Source organism: Bombina bombina, chromosome 4, assembly GCF_027579735.1.
Source record: "Bombina bombina isolate aBomBom1 chromosome 4, aBomBom1.pri, whole genome shotgun sequence".
Lineage (NCBI taxonomy): Eukaryota > Metazoa > Chordata > Amphibia > Anura > Bombinatoridae > Bombina > Bombina bombina.
Genome location: NC_069502.1, coordinates 1,107,609,654 through 1,107,630,218, shown reverse-complemented (window position 1 = coordinate 1,107,630,218; position 20,565 = coordinate 1,107,609,654). Strand labels below are relative to the sequence as shown.

The window sequence follows — 20,565 nt, the reverse complement described above, 5'->3', positions numbered from 1 at the left end:
TCCCGCCGGTGTTTCCCTCTATTATACTACTATCTAGTACAATGTTTCCTAGCGTGTGAAAGCACAAATCCAGTAACCAGTAAAATGAGGATTATTGTTGAAGCTTAGCTGGGGGACAGAGACTCTCACAAATGGGATAAAGAAGCTTAGAGGCATTAGATGACGTCTTGCAAAAAAAGGTTTATCATCTGAAACTTTCTGACAGATTCTTCTTTTGCAGAACAGGGTGACCGGATGTAGATGTAGTTGTGGGTCTTTTTTTTGCCAATTAACTTTAATGACTGTGCTATTAAATATTATAAGATACTTACTTGCTGTAAATTGAGGTTTTGGTGACCAGTATGGAAGAAACACACCTATCAGAGTCAATTTTGAATGACTGAATGTTGAAATGACATTGATTATCATTAATTTTTAGAATATAAGCACGTATTACTGAAATTAATATCGTCCGAAAATGGCAATGATGAAAGTAAAATTTAATATGAAGAAAAGGGTCAAGCTAGCCCAAGGGCTATGGCTCATGAACTGGTGCTGTGTGCTAGCAGGCATTGTCCTCTTCAGCATGGGAATTTTTCTTAAAATAGAATTGAGGAAAAGAAGTGAAGTGATGGATAATGCTGAGAGCCATTTTGTGCCGAATTCCTTAATATTGATTGGGGCCATGGCTTGTGCTCTCAATGGCTTGGCAGGTAAAATCTGTTACGACTCCCTAGACCCAGCTAAATTTGCAAAGTGGAAACCTATGCTAAAACCTTACTTGATCTTCTGTGTGCTCTTCAATATCTTTATGCTGTTCATTTCTGTGGTGTGTTTTGTTACAAGAGGGTCACTGGAGAGCACGTTGGCCCAGGGTTTGAAGAATGGCATGCGTTATTACAAGGACACAGATACTCCTGGGAGATGTTTTATGAAGAAAACAATTGATCTACTTCAGATTGAGTTCAAGTGCTGTGGGAACAATGGATACCGAGATTGGTTTGAGCTGCAGTGGGTTAGCAACCGGTACCTGGACTTTAGCTCCAAGGATGTGAAAGAGTAAGTCAATTGAAATATAACATTGTAATATAATCACAGACTCAAGATACAATACTATCTTATACAAGGTGATTCAATTTGTTACAGAGCTAAGACTAAAATCTATATAGAAAGTTACTGCCTTATTTGACAAGAGAATACCTTATGGTATATCAAGGCAAAAAATAAAAATATGTGTGTGTGTATATATATATAGACCTGAGTCTGTACTTTGTATAGATAATTCTATGTTAAAGGGACATTATACACTTTATTTTTCTTTGCATAAAGGTTTTGTAGATGATTCATTTATATAGCCCATCTGGGTGTGTTTTTGTAAAAAAATATAGTTTTGCTTACTTTTAACTAACATTGTGCTGATTTTCAGGCTCCTAACCAAACCCCAAAGTTTTAGATGTATACTGATGTATACCGACTTCAGACTGCTTCTTTTTGTATAATGGGTCTTTTCATATGCAGGGGAGGGGGGAAGTTCTTCAATCAGCCCCTTTCAGTGGGTGTCTCATGCTTATCTCATTAACAGTGTTAAATTGGGAGCTTCTAAGTACGTTTTTAAAAGGTTTTACACTGGATTTTTATATCGGTATCTGTACAGATAATTGTGTAATATAAATGTGATTATATACCTTGCTGTGCTGTAAATGAAGCTGATATATATAAATCAGATGTTATTATCATAAAGAAAGTGGTGGTTCTATCATGAATATAGACAGCCCTAAACTGTATATAGATTGATTGGTGTGTCATGTGTAACAATGATGGAATATTGCATATTAAAGTCATGATATATAATTTGTATAGGAAACTATACAATACATAGAGGGGATGTAAGATTTCACATTGATATTCAATACATATAAATGATCCCATAACTTATGTAAATGGATCATATCACTCTGAACAAGTATGTAATATATATATATATAAAATAAAATATTCATATTTATATGTGTGTATGTGTATAATATTACAAAGAAGAGATACTATAGTATACAATTATGGATAACTTTAGAATGTATACAAGAGATACTAGACCATACATAGAGGAGATGATATACTGTACATAAAAAGGAACCTTTGCCAGCTGTAATGTATAGTCAAGACTGAATTGGCCTACCAGGATACCAGGAGAAATCCCAGTGGACTGCAGCAGCTGGGGCTGACTAGCTACAAGTTAAGGGGGTGGTCTTGCTGTAATACCTCTACTCCTCTTAAGGTCATAAAGTATTTCCTTGTAACTTTTATTTCCTAGACGCAGCCCTCTTTTGAATGGTTTCCAGTGCCTAGTCAAGTCAAACTGTGAAACAGAGTGACACACTGTTTTGAGTGCCTGCTCCAGATCACACTATGGATAATCATTTTCACCCAGTAAAAAGTATTAATGGATTCAATTGGGTTGTAGGGTGCCTATATAACAACAATCTTTCTTTTTTTTAAATAAACATTTTTTTAATACAAATGAATATCCCTTGGCGCAGGAGCTGACGGAGGGGAGCCATTATTTCACTGTAGCGGTGTATAAACTTTAAGAAATAATTGGTCATGCCCAGAAACCTTTGTATTCCATATTTGTCTTCTGGGGCAGGCATTTGGTGTATGGCCTTAGTTTTGTCTGCGTCAGGCTTGACACCTTTATCTGTGAGAAGGTGGCCTACAAATGGCACCTCAGAGACCCTGAAGTAACATTTAGTCTGGTTAAGCTGCATATTGATGGCTCTGACATGGTCTAGTATGTATTTAAGTCGGTCATGTTCCTCAATGGAAGAGCCCCAAATCAGGATGTCAACCACAACTATTTCACATGGCTGTCCAGCAAAGAGCTGTTCCATGCATCTCTGAAAAACATCACTTCCATTCGAAATCCCATATGGCATCCATAAGAACCTGTACTTTCCGAACGGGGTCATGAAGGTTGTGAGTTTTCATGATTCCTCAACCAGAGGGATTTGCCAGAATCCACATTCTGCATCTAAAATGATAAAGACCTTTGCTCATGGCATATAAGCTCTTCCTTGCTCTACAGTCTTTAATAGATTATAAGGCCTCAGGAGAGCCTTATTAAGGTGCACAGGGTCAATGCATATGCGTACCATAACATCCTTCTTAATAACAGCAGCCATGGCAGACATACAAGGGGTAGACTTCTCCACTGGAAGAATGATGCCCAATCTGGTCATCCTTTTCAGCTCTTGAACCACTTTGTCTTTCATGGTCAGCTGCATCCTTCTGGGTGCACACACTGTACAATGCACCAATTCATCCAGGTACATATGATATGTGACTGTAAGCTTACCAACAGTGTCAGTGCGGAACAGTTCCTCATAATCAGTTATTTTAGGAGCTTGTGATTGTACAGCATGTACCTCTGGACTTTGTTGGATGAGATTTAATGTCATGCTGTCTGGTAAACCTAACAGGCTTTTAACATTTCTATCTACTATGTGGAATAGTAACTTGCCTGAAAGAGTCAGTGTAATAGCACCCAGTGTCTGATTTGTTTGACCGCCTTAAGCTATCAGATTTACTTTATTTGACTGGTCTATTTTAGCATTGGGTCAATGCACTGCAATGTGTATAAGGACATGATGTTGCATTTAGCACCAGTGTTTATTTTCAGGTTGACCAGCTTGTTCCAGGTTGTTGAAAGGGATGGTGAATATTTCTCCTCTATTTGCATATAGGTCCACACTTTCACAATGGAAATAATCTTGATGATCATCACTTTCCACTTCATTTATTCTGTGCTTGTATTGTCTTTTAGTTCCACTAGATAGCACCAGCCACTCACCTGTACTTTGAGGCTTAGATTTACAGCACTTTGCAAAATGATTCCACTTGTTGCAGAAGTTACATTGTTTGTTAAAAGCCGGGCATTTATTGCGCTCAGTAGCATGCTCACCACCACAGTTGCTGCATTAACTTTTGTTCTGCTGTACATGAAGAGGGCAAGGCACAGTGGGATATGCCATTGTGCAAACAAACGCTAGCACACTCCCCCTACTCCACCTCATTACCTCCAACCGACCGCCTATACCTAAGTTAGAGCTAACCTACACTCCCCCTGCACCGCCCAGCTAACTGCCCCTGACCGCCTACACCTACGTCACGCCTAACTTACACCCCCTGAAACACCAAGTCCCTAATACCGCCTATATTGACATAATGTGTAAACAAAACTCCCCTGTAACGCCCATCTAACTGCCTACTGTAAAAAAATAACTAAGTATAATAAACTATACTATAAGTAATAAACCTTTATATAACTATATAGCTATGTCGCTAAAGTTATCATCAGTGTTTAAATAATGTGTCATAGAGATGCACTAAAACGCCGGTGACACCGTCAAAACCTGCTCAGACTATCCGGACTTCTCATACTCAATGCCGGACCAGAATTGAGCCTCAGATCACCGCCGGAGAACAGGCAAAACCTGTTTGGCCTATCTGGGATTCTGGAACTCAGTACTGGACCGGAATTGAGCCCCAGACCAGCGGCAGTGCCAGACCAAAAACCTCCATGGCCGGTGGTCTGTGGCTCAATTCCAGTCCAGCATTGAGTTCCAGGAGCCCGTAGGCCAAGAAGGTTTTGGCCAGTCCTCCGGCGGTCAGTGTCTGGGGCTCAATTCCAGTCGCCGGCGTTTTAGTGCATCTCTGTAACAAATCAGTAAATCCCTATAGGCTTATTTGAATCAGCCAATAGAAATAACTTTTTTTTTAAATTTAAAGGGACATGAAACCCAAATGTTTTCTTTCATGATTCAGAGAGAGAATACAATTTTAACCCCTTTAGTGCTAATGATGGCTCTGAGCCGTCACAGAGTTTCCCACTCTGGTGCTAATGACGGCTCAGAGCCGTCACTAGCACTCTCCCACCTTGTGGGAGATCTGGGGGTTCCCACCTGCTCCTACCCCAGCGATCAGGCCTGCATAGGGACAGGCATCACCTGGGCAGGCATCACCAGGGCTTCACGTTATGCATGGTGATGTCACACGCATTAACGGGATGACGTCACTGCACAACTTTATTTATACTTAACAATGTTAAGTATTTGTAATGCAGCGTAATTTTGTTAAGGTATTCGTGAGACTTTGGAACACAACTGCAGATATAATATTGGGAGTTGGCAAATAATACTTTCTGTGTTGGGTATATCCCTTTAAGTGATCACCTTGTTATTTGGTTACAGGAGAGAAATTTGAGTCCTGTAATATTTTAGGAGAACTTGAGGTGGAAACTTGAGAGTAATGGGTTAATATGCCAGTATCTGATGAGGAACTGAATCCTATAAAGTAAGTACTGCTTTAAGTCTTTAAGTTGTTTAAAGTGGTTGCAGTGTAATAGTACTGACAAATGTCACTTAACTGCAGCTTTAACTGTACTCGATAGAGCTCTGCAGGTTTGAGGATGGTTACCTGGAGGTGTGGTTCAGGGCTCCAATCGGTTGCAAGATAACACTGCAGAGTTAGGCGATTCCTGAGGCCAGGCCGGGAGCGCTTGTAAGTTGCGCGTCTGACGAAACTGAAGGGGTGTGTGTGTGAGCACCAATCAGGTGCGAGAAAAGTCGGCAGCTCGGATCTGTGAAAATCCTTAACCGGAGGTTTTGTTAGTTGCGGCTGTGACCGCGGTCGATGCAGCTTAGAGTGCGGATGACTGGAATCAGTTGTATGCTGCAAGGTAGGAGTTCTGTAGAGAATGTCCGGATCTTACTGTAGTTAGGCAGTAACAAGTCTTTTACAGCAGGTAACAAGGTGGCAAGGTGGAAATAACCCCCTGCTGAGGCAGGTTATAAAAGCATATAACTTTGTGAGTAAATAGTTGGTATAATCCTTGGCGAAGCAAGATGAGTCAAACGGTGATAAGAACAAGAGAGACACTGCAGTCTTGCTACACATCAAAATTAATTGACAACTAAGCAGGGTGCATTGTGGGAACTTATAGAGTTGTCTTAAAGAGACATAGCATAGCAGAGACATAACATAGCAGAGGAAATCCCTGACAGTATTGGAGCAGGGGGCATGCTGCTTAGAAGCCTGTATCTCAGGCATCTAAGCAGCTACAGACCCCCAAGACCCACCATTGGAAAGGTAATAGCCTAAACCTTTCCAACAGTGTAAGTCTTGGGGATCTGGAAAAAAAAAGTTAAAAAAATGTTGTTCAAAAAATAAAAAAATTAAAAAAAAAATTAAAAAATCTTAGTACCCAGGTGGGAAAGTGCTTAGCACTCAAAGGGTTAAGCAACTTTCTAATTTACTTCTATTATCTAATTTGTTTAATTCTCTTGGTATCATTTGTTGAAGGAGCAGCAATGCACTAATGGTTTCTAACTGAACACATGGGTGAGCCAATCACAATCAATATATATATGCAGCCACCAATCAACAGCTAGAACCTAGGTTCTCTGCTGCTCCTAAACTTGCCTAGATAAACTTTTCAGCAAAGGATAACAAGAACATTTTTGGGTTTCATGTCCCTTTAAATTCTAATCATCCTTCTCTATTGGATGTTTAGAATTCAAATGCGGAGGTTATTGGCTAAGAGGTGTAAACGTCCCCTCATTAAAAAAAACTGAGCTGTGCTGTGGACAGCCGTAAACACTTAGGTTACCGCTGAAGCCGCGGCGAAATAAACATACCTATTGTTCAGGTTTTTTTAAACTGATAAATGAAGGTCGCCTTTATTTTTAGTGATGATAAATCCTAGCATTTTAAACGCTAGAATTGACCATTACTTTAAAGAATTAAAACAGCTAATTGATATTCCTAAACTCTCAAGACACTATCTGCTTCAGAACTTTTTGTGTCTCAAAGTTGTCAGTGTTCATTATCACTTCTTCAATAAGGCACTGGGAAGCTAGAAGTAACGTAAACCCTTGATTTCAGATCACAGATAGATTGCTTTATTTAAGTAAAAACTTAATCTCAAAACCAGATAAAAATATGTTGTTATGCATGCACTGGTATTTCTTGGCTCACCTAGCAGTACTCACCAGTACAGGGGCTCTAGGGGGGTATGAACAGAATTAATCTTTTCCATTTTATCACCCTACAAATGACTCCTCTTACTGGCTTCTTGATTCTTAGTTCTGATTGTTACAGGATGGACAGGATAAAGTCCCTTTGGTTATCAGGCACTTTGTTGTTGTTATTCTCATCTATCATGGTAGGACCCACCTTTGAATGGTCCCAAAACTTTAGCCATTAAATGATGGGCTGTCAGGATCTATGTGGATGATTTAGTTATATGGATGATTTGCAGGCTTCCTCATCAGCCTGTGGGTTTCCAAAGGACATTGCCTACTTTCTCCTGGTGAAAGGTCACGGCATGTAGATGCATGCAGAGTGTACATCAGGCCACAGGAATTATTAAAAGAACTGTGTACCCAAAATTTTTCTCCCCTTTAATTTTTCCCAACTATCCATTTTACCTGCTACTATCCATTTTACCTGCTGCAGTGTATACAATTTTTTTTTCAAATACCGAATTTACATTTATTTAGGCATTTGCAATAGTTTTTTTTGCCTGTGGTATCCTTACCTATACGCAAAGTTTCTTTATTTATGTATTGACTATAGAAAAGCTGTGCAAACATAGCCAGGAGGAGAAATTACACTCCTAGTGGGGGGTTAAGAGAGATAAGTAATACAATTTTAATTTTCAATTGATCTCTCTAAATATAGGACTTTGATATACAGACCAATAATATAAAGAAGCATGTGTGCTTACAGAAAGTGATAAAATGAAGAGATCTGATTTCCAAGCGAGCTCAACACATTTTTTTTTTTTATTATTTTATTAAAGGGACACTGAACCCACATTTTTTCTTTTGTGATTCAGATAGAGCATGCAATTTTAAGCCACTTTCTAATTTAATCCTATTATCAATTTTTCTTCATTCTCTTGCTACCTTTATTTAAAAAAGAAGACATCTAAGCTTTTTTCTTAGTTTAGAACTCTGGACAGCACTTTTTTTATTGGTGGATGAATTTATCCACCAATCAGCAAGGAACAAAAATGGGCCGGCATCTAAACTTACATTCTTGCATTTCAAATAAAGATACCAAGAGAATAAAGAAAATGTGATAATAGGAGTAAATTAGAAAGTTGCTTAAAATTTCATGCTCTATCTGAATCGCTAAAGAAACATTTTGAGTTTAGTGTCCCTTTAAACAATTTCAAATAATACAAACAGTGTACAAAAAATGATATATATAATCATTATGGATACAGCATGAACACACAACACTAAAGCAATATTTGGCTCAACACATTTTAATGGGTTTTGGTTTTAAATATCAAAACCAGCTATTCATATGCAAAAATAAACCTCAAACAATTTCTCATACGTTTTATACTCTCCGGCTGGTATAACTAGCCATTGGAAACATTAAGAGAAAAACTATTTTACAGTACACTTTCCCTTTAAGCATATCAATTGTTTGGCCAATTTCTATTTCCTCAGTTGATAGGCGTGGATGCTTTTTCTCTGATCTGGGGTTCAAATTTTTTTTCCCCTCTCCCTCCATTTCTGAATGTTCTACATTAAGGACCAATATTTCATCCCAATCCACAGAAGTTGATACTGGTGGCTTGATTGCTGAATGGTGAAAGATGCTGCAACTACACATTACAACTCCAGAAATTCAAAATTTACTTCAATGGATGATTCAGATCGATGTTTCTGCAAATAATATAAAGTTATGTGATCTTATGGTTTAGTTACATGATGGATATCTGCAATGTTTGATTTCTAGCACTCTAATAGTCTATTTCAGACATTTTAGCATTGAAATAAGATCATACCCCTCCTACAAGGAGATCAATTAAACCATCTTTGGATTTCACTTTGGTACTTGATGTAATAAAGAAAGTAAAGTCCAGCACAGAGCACAATCCAAAATGGAACAGGGTAATCCTTAGAGTGACTGCCACACTCGACAATAGTAATCCAAAAAGAAGAAAGGATGACTCCTCTGTGGTTAAAATCCAAAATGTATTAATAATACAGGATCAGACAAAAAGACCACAACGTTTCGGGGTTAGTACCCCTTAGTCATGTGATATCACATGACTAAGGGGTACTAACCCCGAAACGTTGTGGTCTTTTTGTCTGATCCTGTATTATTAATACATTTTGGATTTTAACCACAGAGGAGTCATCCTTTCTTCTTTTTGGATTACTTTGGTACTTGATGTCCTCCTAGAAGGACCCTCTGAACATATAAGGAAAGTCTCCTTTTGTTCTTCATAAGGACAAAGTAGTTGCAAACTGTTCCAGGATTTTTGTCCAAGGTTTTTTCACGTGGAAGCATTTGTGAAACGCGACCGCCTCAGGGGATCTTTTTGTTATTTTAACTGCTCAACTGTTGTTGAATTTAAAAATCATAAAAATATTTATTTAACACTGCTACCGTAATTGTTCTTCGCCGCCTGGGGTTACTTCTTAAGGGGAGGTCGGTTTTTGCTCGCACGGCACCAACTTAGTGCCGCTAGTATAAGCACTATTATAATCCTGATTACTTTAGATAATAGCCTCCAGATCTAGTTAGGCATCTTACTTTATATATATATATTCTATTGTAATAGACTCTCTATTGGCAATATATGCTCCCCACTCCTGGTATCCTAGGAATGATATACTATTACTATTACTAACAGTTCCAGGATTTCTGTACAAGGTTTTTCAGACTCTCATGCTTCAAAAAAATATAGGTCTTAATTTTCCAAAAAAATAAACAAAGTTTCCTAAGTGTTTCCTCAGATATGAACATAATGTGTCTCCTTGGAGTAAAGTTGTGTCTCCTCTTGTGTACCTTGTTTTATAAATTAGCCATTTGTGAAAAGAAGGCTGCTGAAAAACATTGTGGGCTGATTAGATTTTTTTATATATCCTACATTTTGAATAGTAAACACTGTGGTAGAATGCATTAGAAAAAGTAAATAAGTATTCTCCATTCCACTAGAGCATACTGAGGTAGGCTCTGGTGGGTGCATGTGTTTTCAGCACTACATAGCAGCTGTGTTTGTAATAAGGTTTAAAACAATGTGATATAAATTGGGATTAAAGTGACAGTCAAGTCCAAAAAAAACTTTTACTTTTATCACCAATTTTGCTTTGTTCTCTTGGTATTCTTAGTTGAAAGCTAAACCTAGGAGGTTCATATGCTAATTTCTTAGACCTTGAAGACCGCCTCTAATCTAAATGCATTTTAACAGTTTTTCATCACTAGAAGTCGTTAGTTCATGTGTTTCGTATAGATAACATTGAGCTCATGCACGTGAATGTACAGAGGAGTGAAAAGGGTAATTACAGAGGTAAAACGTGTATTATTATAACTGTGTTGGTTATGCAAAACTGGGGAATGGGAAATAAAGGGATTATCTTTTTAAACAACAAAAATGCTGGTGTTGACTGTCCCTTTAAGACATACTTGATGAGCTTAGATGTTAAAGGGACAGGAAACTGATATTTTTTTCTTTCATGATTCAGACAGAGCACGTGATTTGAAACAACTTTCCAAATGACTTCTGTTATCTAATTTGTTTTGTTCTCTTGATATCATTTGTTGAATATGATACCTAGGTAGGCTTAGGAGCTTCTGATTGATTGGATGCTTTATTGGCTCATCCAGTAGTGCATTACTCCTTCTTCAACTAAGGATAACAAGAGATTGAAACAACTTAGATAATAGAAGTAAACTGGAAAGTAGTTTAAAATGATATGCTCTATCTGAATCAATAATGAACATTTTTGGATCTCATATCCCTTTAAGGTAAACATGCAAGTACAAGGAGCAAATTATGTCAAAGAAAGTCATATTAAATATAAGACTTATGACAACAATACCTATGGCCCACGTTACTTTTACTGGTTCACAAAAATGTTTTCATTTCTTTTATATAAGAAGGATCAAAGAACGTTTTATTCTTTATCTCAAAGTAGCAGACGCACTGCAGTATTTTTACCCTTCTATCGTTCCCATTTAAAAAACAGAACATTAAATTTACCACAGTGGCTACCATTATTGGTTTTACCATTATTGGCTGATAGTAACAAACAGAGCAGTACGCATGCAGTGTTGATCTTTTCAAGGTCATACTTGTAATATATAGAGACATTAAATGTAGCTACCCCTCAAGGGACTTAAAAAACTGGACAATTGTCCAGTGCTTTTGTATAAATTTTACTGGACAGCTTGCCAAATCCAATACACTGGACTATCATTTTAAAAACTGGACACCTGGCAACCCTAAGTATATGTGTCCCAGCAGTGCTGCCACTAGAAATTTTGAGGGCCCTTACTTAACCATTGATCAGGCCCCCCCCCCTCTTTGACATGTGCAATTTTTGACCAAGTGACTAAAACGTATATGCACTTTATTCTTAAGTGTAGTCAAACTTGGAAATGTTGTAAAGGTAGTAAAACAGAAACACACACACACACACTCATACACTGAAACACACACACACACACATAAGGATTCACATATAGACACTCTAGCAGAAACGCAAAGAAACACACTCAGACCCAGACACCCAAACAGACACTCAGCACTTGTTTACATTGACCTGACAAGTAATGAGGTAGACTACAGTTTTGTCAAAAAGGGAGATTTACAAAACCAAATATGGAGTTCTGATTATCTTTTTGTCAAGGAAGATGCCAACTAAATGATGACAACAGCGTGTAGTGGCTGAAAGGAAGGACCCTGAACTGCCTAAACCAGGGGTGTCCAAACTTTGCTCTCCAGAGGTTTTGGAACTACATTTCCGATGATGCTCAGCCAGCATTTTATCTAGCTGAGCATCATGGGAAATGTAGTTCCAAAACCTTTGGAGAGCAAAGTTTGGACACCCCTGGCCTAAACAATAATTTAAAGGTTAAATAGTGGATTGGTGACTTCAGGAAAGGTCTCATTAGTCTCAAAGTCTGTAGAAAGATGTGAATAATCAGAAGTAAGGTCAAAATGTCCTAAAAAGGAACAGACAATGGACACACACACACACTCAAACACAAACTAGCACATACACCCAAGGAAACACCGACAGAGACAGCCTCAGAAAACACACAGGCATACACACACAGAGAGACAACCACATAAAACACACAAATACATACACACACACACACCCTCACTGAGACATCTACAGAAAACACACAAAGACATACACACACTGTCACAGAGACACCCACAGAAAATGCACAGACATACACACACCCTCACAGAGACACCCATAGAAAACACCCACCCTCACAGAGACATCCACAGAAAACACAGAGACATACACACCCACACTCACAGAGGCATCCAGAGAAAATACACAAAGACATACATATATACACCCTCACAGAGACACCCATAGAAAAAGCACAAAGACAAACGCACACACCCTCACAAACATCCACAGAAAATGCACAAAGACATACACACCCACCCTCACAGAGAGACCCACAGAAAAAAAATACATACACACTCATAGAGACACAAACAAAAGCACAAAGGCATAAACACAGACACCCACAGAAACACTCACAGGAGGTAATATTTCTGCACATTGCATCCCCTAAATCAACAGTGTGTGACATGCATGATAAAAAAAATTGCAGAAATTAAGAGATCACTTTTTAAAGAATCATATTTGTAAATATGCATACAAAAATAATTCTGTGAATTCAAAATTGTACACTAATGATCTGGGTAGATGGCTAGCTAAAGAAAAGTACTTTTACAAGGTTGACATATGTTTGTTTTTGTTTCCCCATTTTCCCCAACCAAGAGCACCTCTTCAAATATAGTGTACAAATGTTCCCATCTGTCAGCTGTACTTATGAATTTTGAAAATGCTGTACTCTATATGGTCTTGGTGGAACCATAAGCTGTGGTACTCATACCATTAGATCTGGTTAAATGCAGGATTTAGGTTTGTATGCATTTCAAAATTAAGTGAGCTGTAGTGTAAACTGAACAGTTTTAAGCTAACCTGTATCATTTCAAACACTGAGTAATCTTAGTCTGAGAGTATAACATTTTATGCAGATGTAAAAATCATAGATAAAATGCCTCCTTGCATCTGGAAAGTCCTTGCATAAAGGGGCAGTAAACTGGAATGTAATTTTTATTTATATATATATATATATATATATATATATATATATATATATATATATATATATATATATATATATATATATATATATATTAATTAAAAAAACTCATATCTGCCAAAAGGGCACATTGAAACATTTCTGCATGGCTTTAAATATAGAATTTCTACAGCATTGTGAAATAATCATAAATACACTGCTGCTAAAAAATGTGTTTTTGTGGATCCCTGGCCCCACCATACAACTACTATCACACTGAAGTTACAATCTGAAATTGCACAAAGAAATAAAAAACATTTACTAAGTAAGTCCTACCTTCTTTGCAAATGAAAGTGATCTGCCGTCTGACTCAGGCACATACTGTACAAAGTGCCAAGTCTGTCTCACACTGTGCATAGTTGTTTAGTGCACACTCAGAAATACTGTCAAATGCTAATACTTTACTCCTTGTAATAACATTTCCCATGCTTAATTAGCATTCTGCAGTAGTACCCACTGGTGGCTGCTAAAAAAATAATAACATTTTTTTTTAGTTGTTCTTGCCTCATGGGGTCCCCCTGGCCCATTGCCCCCCCCCCTGGCCCATTGGGCCCTTGACAGGAGTCACCCCTGTCACCCCCTGATGGCGGCCCTGTGTCCCAGACACCGGGAAAGGCAGCTACAAGTACTGTCTGACTCTTTACACAGGTTTATATACTTATTCGTATGGTCAGACCCTGATAGATAGAAAGATAGATATATAGATAGATATAATTCCACTCCTACCACTTTTTTTTAACAGCAGCAAAGAATAAGATGCCTCATTAATGTTAATCTGGTCTGAGTTAACACTTTATGTACAGAGTTCTCCTACTCACACACACTGAAATAGTTTGTTAAAAGTTTTGCCAACAGCACAAATAGAGAAATATACATTTTGCATATACACCCAATTTGGTTTGTTAGACTTTTTTATTTTTTGTAATTTTAGAATAATTTAAACTTATTTTTTTTATTTTTAAAGTAACGTTAGTTTTTTATTTTAATTGTAAATTAATGTTTTTTTAATTTAGGTAATTGGGGCTAATTTAGGGAGTGTTAGGTTAGGGGGCTTAGTCATTAAAATAGGTTCATTGTGTTGTGGGAGTTTAGGGGTTAATAGATTTATTAAGTTAATTGTGATGTGAGTTAATGGCGGTTTAGGGGTTAATAGATTTATTAGGTTAATTGCAATGTGGGGGTTTGGCAGTTTAGAGGTTAATAGATTTATTAGGTTAATTGCGATGTGGGTTAATGGCAGATTAGGGGTTAATAGTTTTATTAGTTTAATTGTGATGTGGGTGAATGGCGGTTTAGGGGTTAATACATATATTAGGGAGATTGCGATGTGGGTGAATGGCGGATTAGGGGTTAATAGTTTAATTAGGCATATTGCGTTGGGGGGGGTTGTCGGTTTATTTTTTTATTTTCTTAGGTGCCGGCAGTTTCTAAAGTGCCGTAAGTCACTGGCGACTCCAGAAATTTGTATTTACACACATTTCTGGACATCGCTAGTTTATCCGACTTACGGCACTTTATGAACTGCCGGCGGGGTTTATGTGATTCCCCGATGTGCAAGGGGAAATTACGGGCGATGCAGGTTTCAGCAGTTACGGCAACGCTGAAGCCTGTGTCGCATATGTAATCTCGACCCTAGACCCTAGACGTGATGAAGACGACTTGCTGAAGTTCAAACTGAGAATCAGAATGGGGAAGGAAGGGGATTTAAGTGACTTTGAACGTGGCATCTTAAAATCTATATATTTCTACAAAAAAATTTTTTTTAATTACATTTTCTAATCTGTTGTTGTAAAATTAACATGATGTGGGTAAGGAGCTTTATTCATTTCACACTTGCCCTTGCCTGCAGTGACGAGTGAAGGATGAAAGGCTTTTTTATATTTGAGTAGTAACTTAAATGGATAGGACAGTCAAAATTAAACTTTCTATGACTCAGATAGTGAATGCTATTTTAAGATGCTTTTAATTTCACTTCTGCTATCAAATTTGCTTTGTTCTCTTGCTATCCTTCAGTGAAAAGAATATGTATATATGCAGCTAGCTGGTGATTGGTAGCAACACTCATATGTCTCTTGACATTGGCTAGTTCCTAGTTGTGGATTGCTGCTATGGAGCTGACTATGTTTTCTTTCTTATAGGTAATAAGAGTCCACGATCCATTACTCCTGGGAATTACCTCTCCTGCCACTAGGAGGAGGCAAACATTCCCAAACCTCAGAGCTCTATTTAAACCCTCCCACCTCTATAGTGATCAGTCTTGTCTTTGCCTCTGCTAGAGGTAGGTGAAGAATGAAGATGTGCAAGATTGTTCGTTATTTTATTTTATGGTTTCCTGGTAAGGACCCTGGAGTTCCCCTCTTCAGTACTGACTTAGTCATGAGAGACATATTTGGAGTGCTAGGCATTAAGCTTATCTTGATCTTTTTTATTTAAAAGGATAAAGATATTCTTTTCTGACTTTTTTTGTGGATTTCCCTCTCCTCTGAGCTCTGTATTTACCATGGATCACACTGATTCTCTGCAAGTTGGGTCTAATTCAGATTTGGAAGCTATTTCAGATAAGCATTTTTCTATCATTTATAAATGTGTCTTATGCAAACAGGCTGAGTTTCTCCCTCTTGCTCAATTGTGTAATGCTTGTCATCAAAAATGTATGCATAGTGACCAATGTATTGCATCTTTGGCTTCTAAATAGATTGTCTCTCATTCTGTCTGTTCTTTACAGGAACAATTGGAACCCCCTTCTTATCTAAAAGAGTACATCAAGTCCACTATCACAGATCTGATAGCTGCCTTCCTCCCACCATGTAAAAGAAAAAGGTGAGTGTCTGATTTGCCTTCTACTAGTGCTGGTATTTCTGAATCTCATTGTGAATCAGTTAGTTCTGAGTGTTATCTGATGATCAGGAAATTTATCAGGCTGTTAATACTAATTCATCTACCTCTGTGTTTTTATTCAAGACTGAGTTAATCAGCTCTTTGCTTAAAGAAGTATTGCTTGCTTTGGATGTGTCAGATGATACCTCTGCTTGGGAGACTTCTAAGGATCAGCTAGATACTTATTTTAAATATCAGGATGATTTTTTATCTGTTCCTATGGCTGTCTCTAAAACTTGGGCTAAGGATTGGTATAAGCCTTTAAGTATTTTTAGTCCTCCCAGATTTAAGAAAATGTAACCTAAAATGTAACCTTTTCAGTCTGCTAAGTATGGGCACTTTGATAATGTTTCTAATGTGGATGATGCTATTTCTGCCTTAGCTATACAAAAAAAAACTACTCTTCCTATTGAAAATAGTTTTTGTTTTCTGCCTCTTTTACAAATCAAATGTTGTCATTTCTTCAGCTTCATGGTTAAAATATGCTTTTGCCAAAAAGTTCTTTAATTCCTTGGGAAAATGTGACTTTTCTGAGATTTCAAATAGATTCAGTATCCTTGAGATTGTCTCTAACAGAGTCAAGGATTTCAAAGTTAACATCTGCTTGCATGGAAGTAATAGGTTTGCTAGTGGCAAGATCAGATTTGGTGCCTCTTTTTTGGCTTTATATGAGGTTCTTCATCTTTGCATGCTAAATCATTGGAACAGGGATCACTCCCAGTTATCAGAAATTATCTTCCTGAGTTCTCTTTTAAGGCAATCTCTCTCATGGTGGTTAGTTCCCAAGCACATTTCTCAGGGAGCAAGCTTTGCTCATCCTCTGTTGACTGTAATTTTGACAGATGCATGTTTGTCTGGCTGGGCTGCAGTATGGGGTTTTGCTCAACTAGTTTGGGCACCCTGGGAGGCCAGGTTGACCATAAATATTGTGGAACTTTTTTGCCCCAGTTAAAAATAAAATACTTCCTTAAATTTCAGTCAGCCAATGATACAGCTGTGGCTTTTATCAGTCAGCAGGGGGGGAACCAGGCGTTCCTTGGTGATGAAGGAAGTTCAGAGAATTCTGGGTTGAGCAGAGATCCATCATTGTCTTATATCTGCTATTCATGTTCCAAGAGTGGACAATTGGGAAGCAAATATTTTCAGTCATCAATCAATCCAGGTGAATGGTCTCTTCATCCATATGTATTCAGTCAGATTTTAAATCTTTCGGCCCACCAGAGATAGACCTCATGGCTTGCAGGTTAAACAAAAAACGTCCTCAGTATTTCTCCAGGTCCAGGCATCCAAGGGCTCTGGAGACTATGCTCTATAAAATGCTTTGGTCGTTTCGGTTAGCTTATGTGTTTCCTCCTGTGGTTCTGTTATCCAGAGTAATAGCCAAGATCAGGCAAGATAATGCATCAGTAATTCTAATTGATCCAAAATGGGCTAGAAGATTTTGGTTTGCAGATCTGGTTCAGATGTCCAGTTATCAGCTCTGGCCTCTTCCTTTAAGAAAAGATCTTCTGTCTCAAGGTCATGTTTTCCATTGAGATCTAAAATCTCTGAGCTTGATGGCTTGGAGATTGAACGGGTAGTTCTTTGTTAGAGAGGTTTTTCTGAGTCTGTTGTTAAAGGGACAGTCTACACCAGAATTTTTATTGTTTAAAAAGATAGATAATCCCTTTATTACCCATTCCCAAGTTTCGCATAACCAACATGTTTATATTAATGTGCTTATTACCTCTGTGATAACCTTGTATCTTAGCCTTTGCAGACTGCCCCCTTTTGCTTTTGACAGACATGCAGTTTAGCCAACCAGTGCAGACTCCTAAATATCTCCACAAGAGTGAGCACGTTATCTATATTACACATGTGACACATAAAATATATGTGCACAATTGTGTTTTATGCAATTTTCATGTTTCATATTGAAAGATGTTTGTTTAATTGTATTTGTATTATATGGTGCTTGTAATAATTTTCTATGAAAATGCAACTCTCTGTTGTGAGAGTATAGGACTCCTATTTTGTAATAATTTACTATGAGAATGCAACTCTCTGTTGTGAGAGCATGGGACTCTTATTTTGACATGGACTTATGATTGTGGGAGATCATGGGTGGAGCAATGAGACCTTTTTTTTTTACCTCATAACCATTGAGGATTCTGTGAAGTACACACCCATTCTCCTTATTTCCTGTTTTAACAGGTAACATTTAATCTGCTTACTGGCCTCCTGAATGGGGTCTGTAACAGATTCTTTGGGGCTCATCCGGGATCGGCTCTTGATTGAACGCCGGTTCGCAAAATTATGATCTTCAGGACCAACAAAGTATGAATGCAGTGGCTGTATTCAAGAAACATTGTTTGTGAAAGGAGTGGCCTGGCTGGCTGGTGACAGTGATGTGAGGGATAGTGAGAAGGTTCGTTATGTCGGATAAAGTACGGAAAAGTCTGGTGTGGGACATCAGAAAGAAACTTCTTGCCTTTTCCGCTGATGAACTGTTTCAGATTACCCAGAGCATATGTCCAGTACCGGACAGGGACATTTCAGAACTAGATGCTGGAGACCAAGAGGGCTGTTATGAATATATTAACGCCTTCATGTATAGTACTGACTTATTAGAATCAGAGGACAGAGGTATGGCTAAACTGTTGAATTTGGGAGACATTGTTGACTCTGTTGAACATGTTCGTACTATGCTGCATCTGTTCATCAACATAATGAGAGTAATGTTGGTGTACAAACTTCAAGCACAACACATACATCCATTACTACTGATCATATCTTTACTACAGACACTGTTCATGCAACATCATCTGCAGCAATAGCTGACAAAGGGATTTGTGTAGTAAATGTAAACCCAGATACTAAACAGAATGTAACCCATCATTATCTTGCAGCATCCTTACAAAACCCCACATTGACACAACCCTTGACAACAGTATCACAACAAACGCACAACCATAATAATACACAGTTTAGCAACCATCCTGAATGGTCCATGCAGTTGCCGTCAGAGAAGGTAGTCTCCCTAAGGGACCTCTCCTATCTCCAGCGTGGCGAGTTTAAAATACAAGGAGGACAAATTGGCGACTACACATCAGACATCACATACACTAGTTTATGCAGGCAAATTGAAGATGGAATCAAAGAAAATTTTAGTGATACTGAATTAGTCAGGGGGACTTTACGGATAATAAAAGCAGGCAGTTTCAAGGACATGTTGATGAATAAGGAAGACATGACACTTGAGGAACTCAAAGGGTTTCTTAGGTCACATCTAGGAGACAAAAATAGCACAGAGTTATTCCAGGAATTAATGTGTGCAAAACAAAATGAGAGTGAAACGCCTCAGCAGTTCCTGTATCAAGTAATAGGTCTCAAACAGAAAATCATCTTTGCTGCAAAACAGGCTGACACTGAAGTGAGATACAGCTCGGCAACTATTCAGGATGTTTTCCTTCACACCATTTACCAGGGCCTAGGACACAAATATAAAGATATTCGTAGTGAGTTAAAACCCCTACTCTCCAACCACAACATCACAGATGAGGAAATACTGAGAAATGTAACAAAAATCACCAGCGATGAGAATGAGAGGGTCCAAAGGCTGGATCCTGTAACTCGTACTAAGCCAAACATTGCAAGTTGTACCCAGCTTAAAAGTGAACCTATGGGAGATGTGAAATAAACCCATGAGCAAGAAAACAAAAATGATCCAATCAAAGAACTAACAGCTCGAATTGATGCACTTGCCAGTATGGTAGATTCTATGAGAAATTCATCACAACAAGCACAGCTTGGGTATACCTGTCAGCGTGGTGCTACAGAAAGGGACAAAACACTGTGGTTGCTTAAAGTGTGTTGAAACTGGTCTGCAAAACTGTACTCACTGCTTTCAGTGTGGTAAAGAGGGGCACCTGGCTAGGGGATGCCTCCAGAAACGCAACCTGCAGGGAAACGGGAAACGGTCACTGCAACGGGACGACCAGTGACCAAGCCCTCCTTTTCCCAAAGTTCAAATGATGAAAGTCCAGAGGTTGAATCTGGTCCTGTGAAAAGCAAAAACACAAAAACATTTCATTGTATGACATTCAAAACTTCCAATGATAAGAAAGAACATTATCAAACTTCCATTCTCTCTGCCCCTAGGACAAAGAATGAGGCTATTGTCAACCTAATAGGAAGGAAGGCTTTGACTTAGTGTAACCTCAACGGTCTTGCAGTAAGTGCTCTGCTTGACACTGGAGCTCAAGTCAGTATCATTGATCGTGCTTGGAAAGATAAATATTTACCGGCTGTGGACATAAGACCTCTTTCTGAACTCATGGGAACTACAGAGAAGTTGGAAGTGTATGCTGTAAATGGAAATCTCATTCCATTTGATGGATGGGCTGTTATCACTGTTAATTTACAAGGAAACGATTACCCTAATCTCTCTATCAATGTTCCCTTCTTAATAAGTCATCTGCCAATTGAAAGACCACTGCTTGGGTTCAACGTAGTGGAAGAATTAAT

General features: G+C 38.2%; 1 protein-coding gene across 1 annotated transcript in view; it reads left to right on the top strand.

Annotated features, from left to right (window-relative positions):
- Nucleotides 1-457: 457 nt before the first annotated feature.
- Nucleotides 458-20,565, top strand: part of PRPH2 (peripherin 2) — a 70,493-nt gene continuing 50,385 nt past the window's right edge. Inside the window, exon 1 of the mRNA XM_053712366.1 lies at nucleotides 458-1,038. Within this exon, the coding sequence (XP_053568341.1) occupies nucleotides 458-1,038 (581 nt within the window). The remainder of the gene's footprint in view (nucleotides 1,039-20,565) is intronic.